Source organism: Chrysochloris asiatica, unplaced genomic scaffold, assembly GCF_000296735.1.
Source record: "Chrysochloris asiatica unplaced genomic scaffold, ChrAsi1.0 scaffold00029, whole genome shotgun sequence".
Taxonomy (NCBI): domain Eukaryota; kingdom Metazoa; phylum Chordata; class Mammalia; order Afrosoricida; family Chrysochloridae; genus Chrysochloris; species Chrysochloris asiatica.
In genome coordinates, this window is record NW_006408547.1 from 19,887,933 (window position 1) to 19,900,083 (window position 12,151).

General features: G+C 41.0%; 1 protein-coding gene across 1 annotated transcript in view; it reads left to right on the forward strand.

Moving 5' to 3' along the window:
* LOC102831059 (rho guanine nucleotide exchange factor 7-like) overlaps window positions 1-12,151 on the forward strand; it is a 231,445-nt gene that overhangs the window by 149,686 nt on the left and 69,608 nt on the right. Inside the window, exons 6-7 of the mRNA XM_006851543.1 lie at window positions 4,383-4,471; window positions 5,472-5,476. Coding sequence (XP_006851606.1) covers window positions 4,383-4,471; window positions 5,472-5,476 — 94 coding nt within the window. The remainder of the gene's footprint in view (window positions 1-4,382; window positions 4,472-5,471; window positions 5,477-12,151) is intronic.

Below are 12,151 nucleotides of genomic sequence, written 5' to 3' on the forward strand. Positions count from 1 at the left end.
TGGCACTGGAAAACAACAACACTGCATTAGGTAAATCTGATGCAAAAGCCTGCTTTTAAGTTTTGAAGAAAAAAGATGTCATTTTGAGAACTAAGGTGCCTCAAATCCAAATCATAGTATTTGTAATTGTCTCATATGCATGCAAAAGTTGGGCAGTGAAAAGATGAGAGATAGTTGTCCATGCGTTGGAATGATGGTGTTTCTGGACAGCTTAAAGAACGAACAACTCTTGTTTGGCAATAGATGCAGCCAAAATGCTCCTTCCAAGCGAGTATGGTGAGACATCCTGACACATACTTTGAACATGCTATCAGGTGGGATCATTCCCTGGAAAATTACAGCATGTTTGGCAAAGTGGAGAGTCAGCAACAAAAGAGGAAGGACCCCACCCTCCCCCAAATGAGAGGGATTGAGACAGTGGCAGCAACAGTGGGTTCAAAGCTAACGGTGGGGAAGATGGCCAGGAGCTGCCAGTGCTTCGTTCTGTCGTGTATCGGGTTGCCACGCGTCAGAACCGGCAGCATGGAAACTAACAACAACAACAAATTGTCTGCGGTTAGCGTGAAACTTGATGCGTTTAGTTAGCAAAACGAAGGCTAAATCAAATCAAACGTAAGCAGACAAAATTCATTTGTATCCTTATAAATCCCGTTTTATGTGATATGCATGCATGTTCACATTTCTTTTGAAAAAATGTCTAATAACTGACTAATCTCTCCCGTTTCTAGACAGCTAATTGTCTGTTGTACAGTAATGGCATTTCTTTGAAATCTTTTTTGGGAGCTGGTTAGCTTGAGATGATGAGTAATCACCTGGACTTGGCAGTGGTGAAAAACCTGAAATGTAACTGTCATCTGCTCATCCACAGATCTTTAATGAGCAGTCTCACTGCCTGCCACTTCCTAAATTTGTAACTTAAAAAAAAATAATCGCTGTTTCTTTGTCACACTAAAAAGTAATGTACAATGCAAACTGTATTTTGGATGCAGTTATGAACTTAGCTGTGAAAGAACAGTGTTTGAATAAATATGATCTGTGTAGGAAGGGGCAGAGGTAACATGGTGCCTTGTTTTCCTTTGTCAGTGGTTGTAAAGCTTACTCAAGCTCTTTGTTTTGGTGTGTGTGTGTTTCTGTAAGAAACTGGGGTAAAGCTGCATTAGAAGATGGGCATCTCAGTACACTATCTCTTTCAGTTATGTATGTGTGTGTTTATATATATAAATTGGAAGTCCTGGTGTGGCTTTCTAGGATAAACACTGTACCACAAGGTCAGTTTGAACCACAAGGTCAATAGTTCAAACTCACTGACTGCTCCTCGGAAACTCTATACAGGGTTGCTATGAGTCGGAAGCGACTCAAAGGCATTTCACAGCTACAGCAAAATATATTAATGGGTAGTGAGGGATGTAATTATAAAACGGCAGATAACAAGCATCTGATGCATGTGTCGGGTAGGTAACATGTACAAACTAGGGGTTATTTAGATCGTTTGAATACTTTCTGTAATGTGGATGTTAATATTCCCCCAGATTAATAAAGAAACATTCATCCAAACATCTATGCACAGTAGGAGATACTCTGAGGATAGTAATTTCCCATTTGATCATGATTTAACATCTCAATTTCAAGGACACATCCCAGTAATAAACTGATGTGTGTAATAAGTTCAGTCAGGGTTCTTAGTCTTCCAGTGTTAGCTGTGTTTTATTTATGTGAAAGTGATACATTGTTTTTATTGGTAAATGCTATCCAGTTTGTTCTGATTCAGAGCAACCCTGTATATGGTTTCCGAGGCTGTAAATCTTTGTGGGAGCAGAAAGCCTCTCAGTTTATAAAAGTTGTTAGTTAAGTGCTACCGACTCAGTCCCAAATCATAGTGACTCTGTATAGATAGCATATCTGAGGAATGGCTGGTGAGTTTGAACTGCCGACTTTGCGGTTCATTGTATTATCCAGCAGCACCACGTCAGAGCTCCAAGAATTAATATAGTTATTAAATTCTTATTTTACATTTCATGCTATTTGGCAGTCAACTCTTGATATGGTGCAGTTTATAAACTGAGAACTTAGCTTGACCCTTTTACATTCTGCCTTTGGTCAACTGCATTTTTAATATCATACTGTCAAGTTTGTTAGCAATTACATTTGCATAAGTTACCACTGTTCTGGGATCTAGGGGTGGCGGGTGGTAGTGTGGCGTGGTGTCGATTCTGACTCAATAGAGATCCTGTATAGGGTTTCTGAGGCTATAGATCTTGATAGGAGAAGAAAGCCTCATCTTTGTCCCTTGGAACGGCTGGTAGTTTCCAACTGCTGACCTTGATTTTAGCAGCCTGACTCCTAACAACTACACTACCAGAGTTCTTGGAAGCTAGGGGTATAAAGTGAAAATATCGTTTCCTGCCCTTATCGAGCTTACCTGAGGCTCTGCAAATAGAAAACTAATTAGAATAGATGATAGAGAAAGTGATCATCCTTTGTGTGTTCTCTGCTGGAATGAAACAAAAATCAATAGGAAACACTTTCATACAGGAGTCCTGGTGTGGTAATTGTAGGCTACGCGCTGGACTGGTAACCACCTGGTCAGCAGCTCAAACCCATCAGCCGCTCCCATATACAGGGTTGCTTTGACTCAGAACTGCCTTGATGAGACTTAACAATTTTTCTGGAACAGGAGACTTAACAACCCAAATAACCATTTGCACTTTGTAGATATTAATTTGGTTCCTGATTGAAATAAAGTGAGTGACTGTAAAAAGACATTGTTGTAACAAATAATAATGGAAATTTTGAATATAGACTCAGCATTAGATACTAATTTTGTTAGCTGTGACAGTGATGTGATATTAGAGTTTTCATTTTATAAAAGAAATGATCCCTGTGAGGAATCTGTCAGACAGAGAAGTATTTGTGTCTACTGACTCCATGGCACTATACACTAACAGCCTTAGGAAAGCACACACATACCGAAAACTGTGTTGTCAATTAGCAAGATCTCATTTGGTACCTCTGGTGCTCAGTGGAGGCCTGAGGTGGCCACTCTGTGGGTTCATGCGCTCGACTACAAAGTCGGTTTGAACCACAAGGTCAGTGGTTCAAGCTCATCAGCCGTTCCTCGGAAGCCCTATGCAGGGTCGCCATGAATCGGCACCAACTCGATGGCATTTAACAACATCAGCCTGGTGTTCATAAATATTAGATGGAAAGCAGTGCAAGTTTTAAATCCTTGAAGTAATCACACCTGCTTTAATCCCCGTGCCTGGTGTGGAAATTCTTAGGGGAATGAGGTTTTTGAGTCGGCAGCCTGTTTGAGTCTGCTACCTCGGGCTATAGTCAGAGCTGAGCAGTATGCTTTCTCCCTCTGCATGTAACTTCTTTGTTTATCTGCTTTTTAAGAAGCCATTTTCTTCAGTAATCTGTACACTGTATGCTATACTTTTTTTCATCCTTGCTTGGGCTGTTTTTTCTTCTCCTTGTCTGTCTCCTTTGTGTGACGGTCATGTCAAGCCTTGAAGCAGGCACTACTTCTTGAGAAAGATCCTTTTGTACTTAGACTCGTCTGACTCCACCTACAACTGTGGATTGTGATATTTTCATATTGTCGTGTATATCTTAACATTTTCTTTATTCCAGTTGGGTAATCTTGTATGTTTATTACACTTTTAAGGTAATATGTAGTCAAAATGGTCTTCGTTTTGCTCCCTCTTAGGCATTATCATCCTGAAGTGGGGAGAGTGGGCAGAGTAATAAACTTATGAATGAGCTGCATTTCTGTGACTGAAAAGGCTAAGTGAGGTGCCGCTGGATCTCTGAGTGATGGAGAGGCCTTTTCTCTTTGTCTTTGTTTTGGCCATGTTGTCTTTGTTTTGGCCATGTTGGTTGCGATTGCTGGATGAGTAAACTTGGAACGTGTGAGATGTCTCAGTGCCTTTTGTCATACTCTAAATGTTGGGTAAAGTGACGGGTCGGAGAAAAAGAGGAAGACCCCCAGTGAGATGGCCTGGCACCATGGCAACAGCAGTGCTACTCACTGTAGCAGTGATGCTGAGATTGGTGTAGGACTGGGCACTGTTTCATTTCCTTGCGCCTAGGGTTGCTATGAGTCGGTACTGACTTGATGGCACCTAACAACAGAAACGAAGGAGCTCTGGTAGCATAGTGATTACGAACCGGGCTGCTAACCTCACGGTCAGCAGTTTGAAACTACCAGCTGTTCCACGGGAGAAAGATGAGACGTTCTGCTCCTGTAAAGATTTGCAGCCATGGAAACCCTATGCAGGGTCACTAGGAGTCAAAACTGACTCCACGGCACATAACAACAACAACAGCAATGAGTTCGTGACCTTTGGTGTTGATGAGTAAATCTGTAATTTTTGTTTCAGAAAAGCCGGTGTCTCCCAAGTCAGGAGCATTGAAGAGCCCTCCCAAAGGATTTGATACAACTGCAATTAACAAAAGCTATTATAATGTGGTAAGTAATCTTTAAAATTTTTATTTTTTAATTATTCTTTTTAAATCTCCAGAATTCAACAATATAGAATCTAGGAACTATCTAGATGAAGAAGAAAATAATACCCCTTACTTGCCATGTAGTTATAACCACTGTTGATATTTTGAAGTGTTCTCTTAATTCTTTGCATTTTTATGCTTTTTATTGTGTTGCAAAGTGTCATAATAAAACAAACTCCAATTCAAGAAGTTACATGTACAAATCAGTGACATTGATCATACTCTTGAAGTTGTGTAATCATTCTCGCTGTCCTTTTCCAATCAGCGCAGTCAGTGGATTCTTAATCAAAGCTCCTCGTTTCCCCTCCTTCCCACCCACTAACCACTACCAGTCTTCAGTTTCTGTGTATTTACTTATTTCAGAGAACTGATTGTTCTTTTGCATCTGCTGCATTTTGCTCAGCATGATGTTTTCAGTTTCACGCATATTGTGTCATGCATTAGGACTTCATTTCTCTTACTGGCTGAATAATAGTCCTTTGTGTGTATATATCAGGTTTATTTAATCCATGCTTCTGTTAATGGACATTTCGGGGTCTGCTGTTTGGCTTGTGTGAATAGTGCGGCGGTGAACATGGTGTGCAGGTTTCGCTTTGTATCCCTGCCTTGACTTCTCCTGAGTGTAGACCTCGAGTTCGGGCTGCTGGGTCATGTGGCGTCCTGGTGTGGCGCTATAGGATAAGTACTGGACTGCAAAGTCAATCTAAACCACAGGGACGGCAGTTCAAATACACTAGCTGCTCCTCAGAAACCCTATACTGGGTCGCTGTGAGTCGGAATCAACTCGACAGCACTTACCAACAACATGGTAATCTGTGTTCAGGTGTTTGAGGACCCTCCTGGCTGTTTTCCACAATGGCTGTCCTATGTCACATTCTCACTAGCAGTGGGTAAGGGTTTCATTTTCTCCATGATGTGTCCAACACCTGTTTTCCTTTGAAATCTTTACCATTCTCATATAGGGGAGGTGAGAACTCATTGTTGATTTTTTATTACTTTGGTGGGTGCTGCGAGTTAATGTGCTGACCTGCAAAGTCAGTTTGAACCACAAGGTTGGTGGTTAAAGTTTACCAGCCACACCTTGGAAAATCCTGTACAGCTTTGGAACCGACTCGACATGGGTCAGAACCGACTCAACAGCACTTAGTAACAAAACTGCCTCTAGCAGTGAAGTAGGTGGGTGCTGGATTGCTAAAGCAGAGCTCTCTGGAGGGAACCCATCAGCTGTCCCATAGCTTCTGTAAAGGTTTACAGCCTTGGTATCCCTGGGGATGGGGGTTGGGGGCAGTTCTGCTCTGTTGTTCTGTGGGCTTGCTGTGAGTCAGAATCTCATGGACGCCAAAAAGGTAATGGCTAGCCATGTCCAGGGCAATTTCCGTGTGCTTGCTGACTACGTGATTATCCTCTTGGGTGACGTAAACTGTCTGAAGTCCTTTGTCCATTTATAAATTGGATTGTTTGTCTTTTTGTTATTAAGTTGTAAGATATTAAAATATATTTTGGACACTAGACTGTTTGGATATATGGTTCCTGGAATTTTCCTTCCAGTCTATAGATTGATTGTCTCGTCATGTTGTTTGAAGTTTTTATTGTGAATTGAGTGATAGCTTAGATGGGAGAACATCACCTTAACATTCATCCTTTTGAATTTCGTTTTCCATCGTCGTGTTTTTTGATAAAGCCTTTTGATACACAAAATTACTTCATTTTGTGAGGTTCTATGTTTATATTTTGTCTTTTGCTTCTTGTGCTTTTGCCATATCTGATAAAATCAGTAAACATTCAGTCCCATAGCCATGCCCCTGTATTTTATTCTAAGAATTCTATGACTTTAGTTTTCACATTTATATTACTGCAGTATTTTTGTTGTAATATTGTATGTGTGGGATTGTGTGCTGCTCCTGCCATGTAACATATTGTTGTGATTGTCATTATTTGTCCATACCATTGTTGTTGTTAAATGAGTGCCGTTGAGTTGGATATGACTCATAGAGACCCTGTATAGGGTTTAAGAGGAGCAGCTGTGGATTTGAACCACCAATTTTGAGGTTCAAACCAACCTGGCAGTGCAGTGCCTTTTTCTGCCATTATAAGGCTTGAATAAATGAGATCTTTTAAAATGTTAATATGATTTAAAATTTTTATATGCATTGAATATAATTACAAGCAATCCTTAGTTATGAACGAACCCCCCACCAATACTATTATATTGAAATTTTGACGTGTGTACAGTAGTTTATATTAACAAATGTGTATTACTTTGTAACACACATCAAAATGTTATTGCTAATGCTGCTAAATGACACCGAGTCAGTTCCAACTCATAACAACCCTGTGTGGTGTTTCCGAGGAGCACTGACCTTGAGGCTCAAATCAACCTTGTGATTTTCTGCGTTGTCCCACAGTGCCACATCACGACTCCTGTATATGACAAACTGATGGATTTAATTAAAAATTAAACTGAAACACAGACTTGGGAATGGGACTCATTTGTAATCTGGGAACTGCCTATAAATCAGGGAAACCCCCTAGTATTTGGAATAGATTATAAGTACTTCAGGCAAAGTTGTTAGTTTAAACCTACCAATTGCTCCTTGGAAACCCTAGGCAGGGTCACAATGAGAAACACCAACAACAACTTTAGATTGTTAAAGTTGCTAGTTTATTTTGCATCTTAAAGTCTTCCTTTGGGTTAGTGTTTGTATGTATGTGAAGGAGCATGGTAAGCACTTATCTGAGAACTAAACAATCCTGGCTGGAACCTCCTCAGTTCCCTGCAGGAGAAAGACTTGGTAGTCTGCTTCTGTCAAGTCGGCTGTGAAGTGCCAGCCAGTGAGTGCCCGCTGACGCGGAGTGCCTGCTCACAGTGACCTACTCTGGTTCTCTGCCTCTCAGCCTTCTCCCTAGTTGTCTGGAGTACTTTTTCTTTCTTTTTCTGTTTTCTCTTACTTCTCTCTTTCATTGTTTGTTTCCCCCCCACCCCCCTGCACCTTCTTTTATCCTTTCGATGATGGTACTTTTTTTCTAGCTGTTGCCTGCTTTTTATTTTCTCTCTCTCTTTCTCCCTTTACTGTTTTCTTTTTCTTTGTGTTTCTCTTATGCGTGTTTTTCTGTCTTGCCTCACCCTGTGGGAAACGTCAACCGTTCCCATATAGCCCATTCACAACTATACCCTCTGCAGTCCTATCCACTGGGCAGGAGCCAACACCAGCTACTCTTCACCTGATTAACAACAACAACCAACATTAGCCAAAGCTGTCCTAAACTGGGTTGAGCTATGCAAGCAGAGAACGGTGCGCATACTCCCTGTCTTGATTCACACCCACCATGAGGCAGTTGGTGAGTGCCTAGGAACACACCAACATACTGTCGTTAGTTAAATACACACACAGGGACACCACTGTGTCTAGAAGCAACAGACAGTTTTGTGCACATGAAGAAATGAGAAACAACGGCTCAAGCAAGTGACCAAGAGGCAGAGACAGAAATGTTTTAGAGGAAGAAAAAGCATAGGAATACTTGAGAAAGGATGCAAGAGAGTAATATTTGGATACCTTCAAATCATTGATTGAAAAGTCGAGGAAAACAAGGAAAAATTCAGGAAAACACTACAGGAGCAAGCCACATAGATGAAAGATTGCAGACAGTATAAAAGCGGCATGTAGAAATCCAGAAGATAAGCGTGGACATTTCAAACAGTGAAAGAGTAGATTTCAATCAACGGAAACCTGAATTAGTAAGCGTGAAGGGTATATCGCTCAGTACGGGTAAGCTAGAAAAATAAGGAAAACTAGCCAAAGAGAGCCTGAGATTCATGAAGAGGAATAATTTGTGGGTGATGAGAATTCAAGAACAGGAGAGATGTCTAGAGACAAGCTCAGAAGAAACAGTAGAAGAGTTGTTGAAAGAAAACTTCTCTAACATCTTGAAAGATGAGAAGATAGGCATTGAATACACGGAACAGAGTAGAGTCTCTGTGAGTCAGAACCGACTTGACAGCGATTCACAACAGCAAAGGAAAACAAACTCACAAGACTGAATAAAAACAGGGAACCTAAGGTATCAATTTATAATGAACACAACTCCCTAGCAAAAAGAAGGAAAAGTGTTGTTATAAAACTTCCAAATGGCATGGAAGGCAAGTCAGTTTCAAAATAAACTTCTAAGTTGAAAAAGAAATTAATAAGTTTCAGAAGGATGGTGAAGACAGGTAAAGACACAGGGAAACATGCAAGGGTTAAAGTTAAATACTGGCATATACACAGCCCCCCAACGAACAGTGTTCAACAGGCAGAGTCATGAACAGATAACACAGGTTGAGCAGGTATGGGAGGGAGAGTGGGAATGGCTGTGTTGTTGTTAGATGCTGTCAAGTTGGTTCTGTCCCAGAGTGACCCTGTGTAGGGTTTTCAAGAGTGACTGGTGGATTTGATCTGCCTACCTTATGGGTAGCAGTTCAGTGCTTATCCTGCAATGCCATAGCAGAGCCCAAAGTGGGTATGTACCTACAGATATATAAAGTTTGACAAAGGATATTTGTATTTGGCTATTTACCTTTGCTGTAAGCATATCTATGAATGTGGTGGAGCATACTGTGGAGCAGGGGACAAAGTGACGAAAACTTACTCGACAGTACCACACTCCAGCAGCTGGTGACTGGAGGCAGCTGGTGAGGGTTTAGGATCATAGACTTGGGCACCACTGTCATAATTCCCAAAGACAATGTCCCACATCCTACTTTGCTGAGTAGCGACTGGGATCTTAAAAACTAATGAGTGGCCATCTTAGATATAACTGTTGGTTTCCTGTGTGTGAAACAAAGACGAATGATGAAACTGGAAGATGCTTGGAATCAATTAACACCAATGGAACATGGGAATATCAGTTTCCACGACTCTGAGACCCTCAGAACTAGGTGGGCCCTGACTATTAATGCCAACTACTGTGAAAGGGATCACATTAGAAGGTCCCAGATAGAGGGAGAAAAGCACTGGGCTTCCTGGTCAGAAAGAGACTGGAGGAAGCAGAGACTGCAGCCTCAGCCACCCTTCCAGTGTGGAATGCAGCACGTCTTCGTGCACAGTTTTCAGCCAACTGGTAGATAGGCTGGGATCCTGTAGAGGGTTTCCCAGGAGCGGCTGGTGACTTTGAACCACTTAACCTTGCAGTAGAAACTGACCTTGCTGTATAGTGCATTGTCCCGCAGCGCCACACCCGGTAGATGAGAGGAACAACAACACTATTAAGGTGTTCTCACCAGGCATTGCTCAACTATTCAGGATCAAAAGGGCAACATTTGCTAAGAACCAAATTGTGAAGCTTTGGGAAGGAGGGTGGAATGGAAATCTGAACCACAGGGAGGAAGTGGGTGGGATACTGTTGTTGCCTGGAGGGGGCTGCAGTCAGTGAGATGCAACAAGGGGCGTGATTTGATGACTATAAAACCGATCATCTCTAGAAACCTTCACTCAAGTCACAATCAAAATTTCAAAAACAAAAACACCCCAAAGCTTTTGAAACCTAACGTATCATTGAAGGTAGCATGACACGCTGTTTTCAAACAATTCATCCCAGTAGCTTTAAGGACTACCTGTGGGATCTGTAGTCTAAGATGTCACGATCATACAGTTGAAGGGAACGTATTGGTGACATGCCTGGGCATGATGGATTCTAACAATGAAGGACCATTAACTACATCTACCTAATAGGAACAGGTATCATTCCTGATGGAAATCAAAAAGACGGCTTTTGTGGTGGAAGCTGCATGACCCAGCCTCAGACACAGTGGTGTTAGAAAGTGACAGTGGTGAAGTCTGGAAAGATAATGAAAGTACTTGTTCATCAACTATGATTTTATTGATAACTGTTATTTTATTGTATGCCGGTACTCTTTATAAATGAGAAAAGTAAGTGAAATTCTTTCACTCTGCCAAATATAAGGAAAGATGGGTTAGCTATTTTTGTCTTCAAAATATTACAAATATGTAATAGGTAGTTAATCACTAGCTTTAATCTGAAATGAGTAAAAAAAAAAAAGCAAGTTACACATATCTTTAATAAACGTGTTGTAACAATGCAACTGTGTTTTTTCTCTTTGTTCCTTCAGTTACCTGAAACCTCTAGATGTAAGGCCAAGGAAGAGGAACTAGGAGTCTCTGACGTTGTCCTTGGGATATTTTTTGTTTATATAGATTTGCAGTAATCCTAAACACTAGTTTTCTTTCATCTTGTTATGTTTTGCTTTTCATTGCTTTTCTCTACTTAAGCCAAGATTTCTCTGAAATCTTGTGACATTCATTGTCTTTGATGAAGACTTATAGGTAGATAAGGCCCATTACCGATGTACTTTGGAGGTTTATAAAAGTGTATCTAGATTAATTCCTTTTCCGGTTTCATTAGAAAGCTGTCTTTCTCCTTTCTTAGATTCTACCCATAGTGAGGTGCCTGTTGATTTCTGCTTCCCGTATGAAGATTATGTTCCAGTTAATGGTGTCACTTGGTAGGAGGCGGCACTGAGTAGGCGCTATGTGTGGGATGAAATAAGGAATACCTAAGTTGTCTACTACAGTGGAAAGCTCTGCTTTGTGGAATGTTTGTTGTTAGGTGCTGTCTAGTCGGTACCGACTCATAGCAACACTGTGCACCACAGAACACAGTACTGCCCGATCCTGCGCCAATTTCTCAGTCATTGCTGCGCTTAAGCCCATTGCTGCTGCCACTGTATCAGTGCATTTCTCTGGGGAGGCGTTCCACTTTTTCCCTCCACTTTACCAAGCATGATGTCCTTCTCCAGGGACTGGTCTCTCCTGATACTATGTCCTGAGTATGAGAGGTGAAGTCATGCCATCCTGGCTTCTAAGAAATATTCTGGCTGTACTTCTTCCAGTACAGATTTGTTTGTTCTTAGGGCAGTCCACGGTTGTTTTAATATTCTTTTCCAACACCATAACTCAAATGCATCAATTTTTTCTGCCATCTTCATTAGTCATTGTTCAGCTTTCACGTACATATGTGAAATTGGAAATATGGCTTGAGTCAGGTGCACTTTAGTCCTCAAACTGAAATCTTTGCTCTGGAACACTTTAAAGAGATCTTTTGCAGCAGAGTTGCCTAATGTAATATATCCTTTGGTTTCTTGACTGCTGCTTCTGTGAGCATTGATGGTTGATCCAAGCAAAATGAAGTCTTTGACAACTTTAATCTTTTCTCCATTTATTTCGATGCTGTTTATTAGTCTAGTGATAAGAATTTTTGTTTTCTTTACATTAAGGTACAACTCTATGGTCTTTGATCTTCATCAAGAAGTATTTTAAGTCCTCCACTTTCAGCAAGCAAGGTTTTATCTCTGCATATCTCAGGTTGTCAATGAATCTTCCTCCAATCCTGATGTCATGTTCTTCTTCATATAATCCAGCTTCTCAGATTGTTTGCTCAGCATACGTATGGTGAAAATATACAACCCTTTCCTGATTTTAAACATTTGAGGGTTTCCTTGTTCTGTTCAGATGACTGCCTCTTGGTCTATGGATATGTTTGTTCTCCGTGAGCACAGGTAAGGCTTCTGGAGTACTCATTCTCCACAATATTGTCCGTAGCTTGTCATGAGCCACACAGTCAAAAGTATTTTCATCGTCAATAAAGC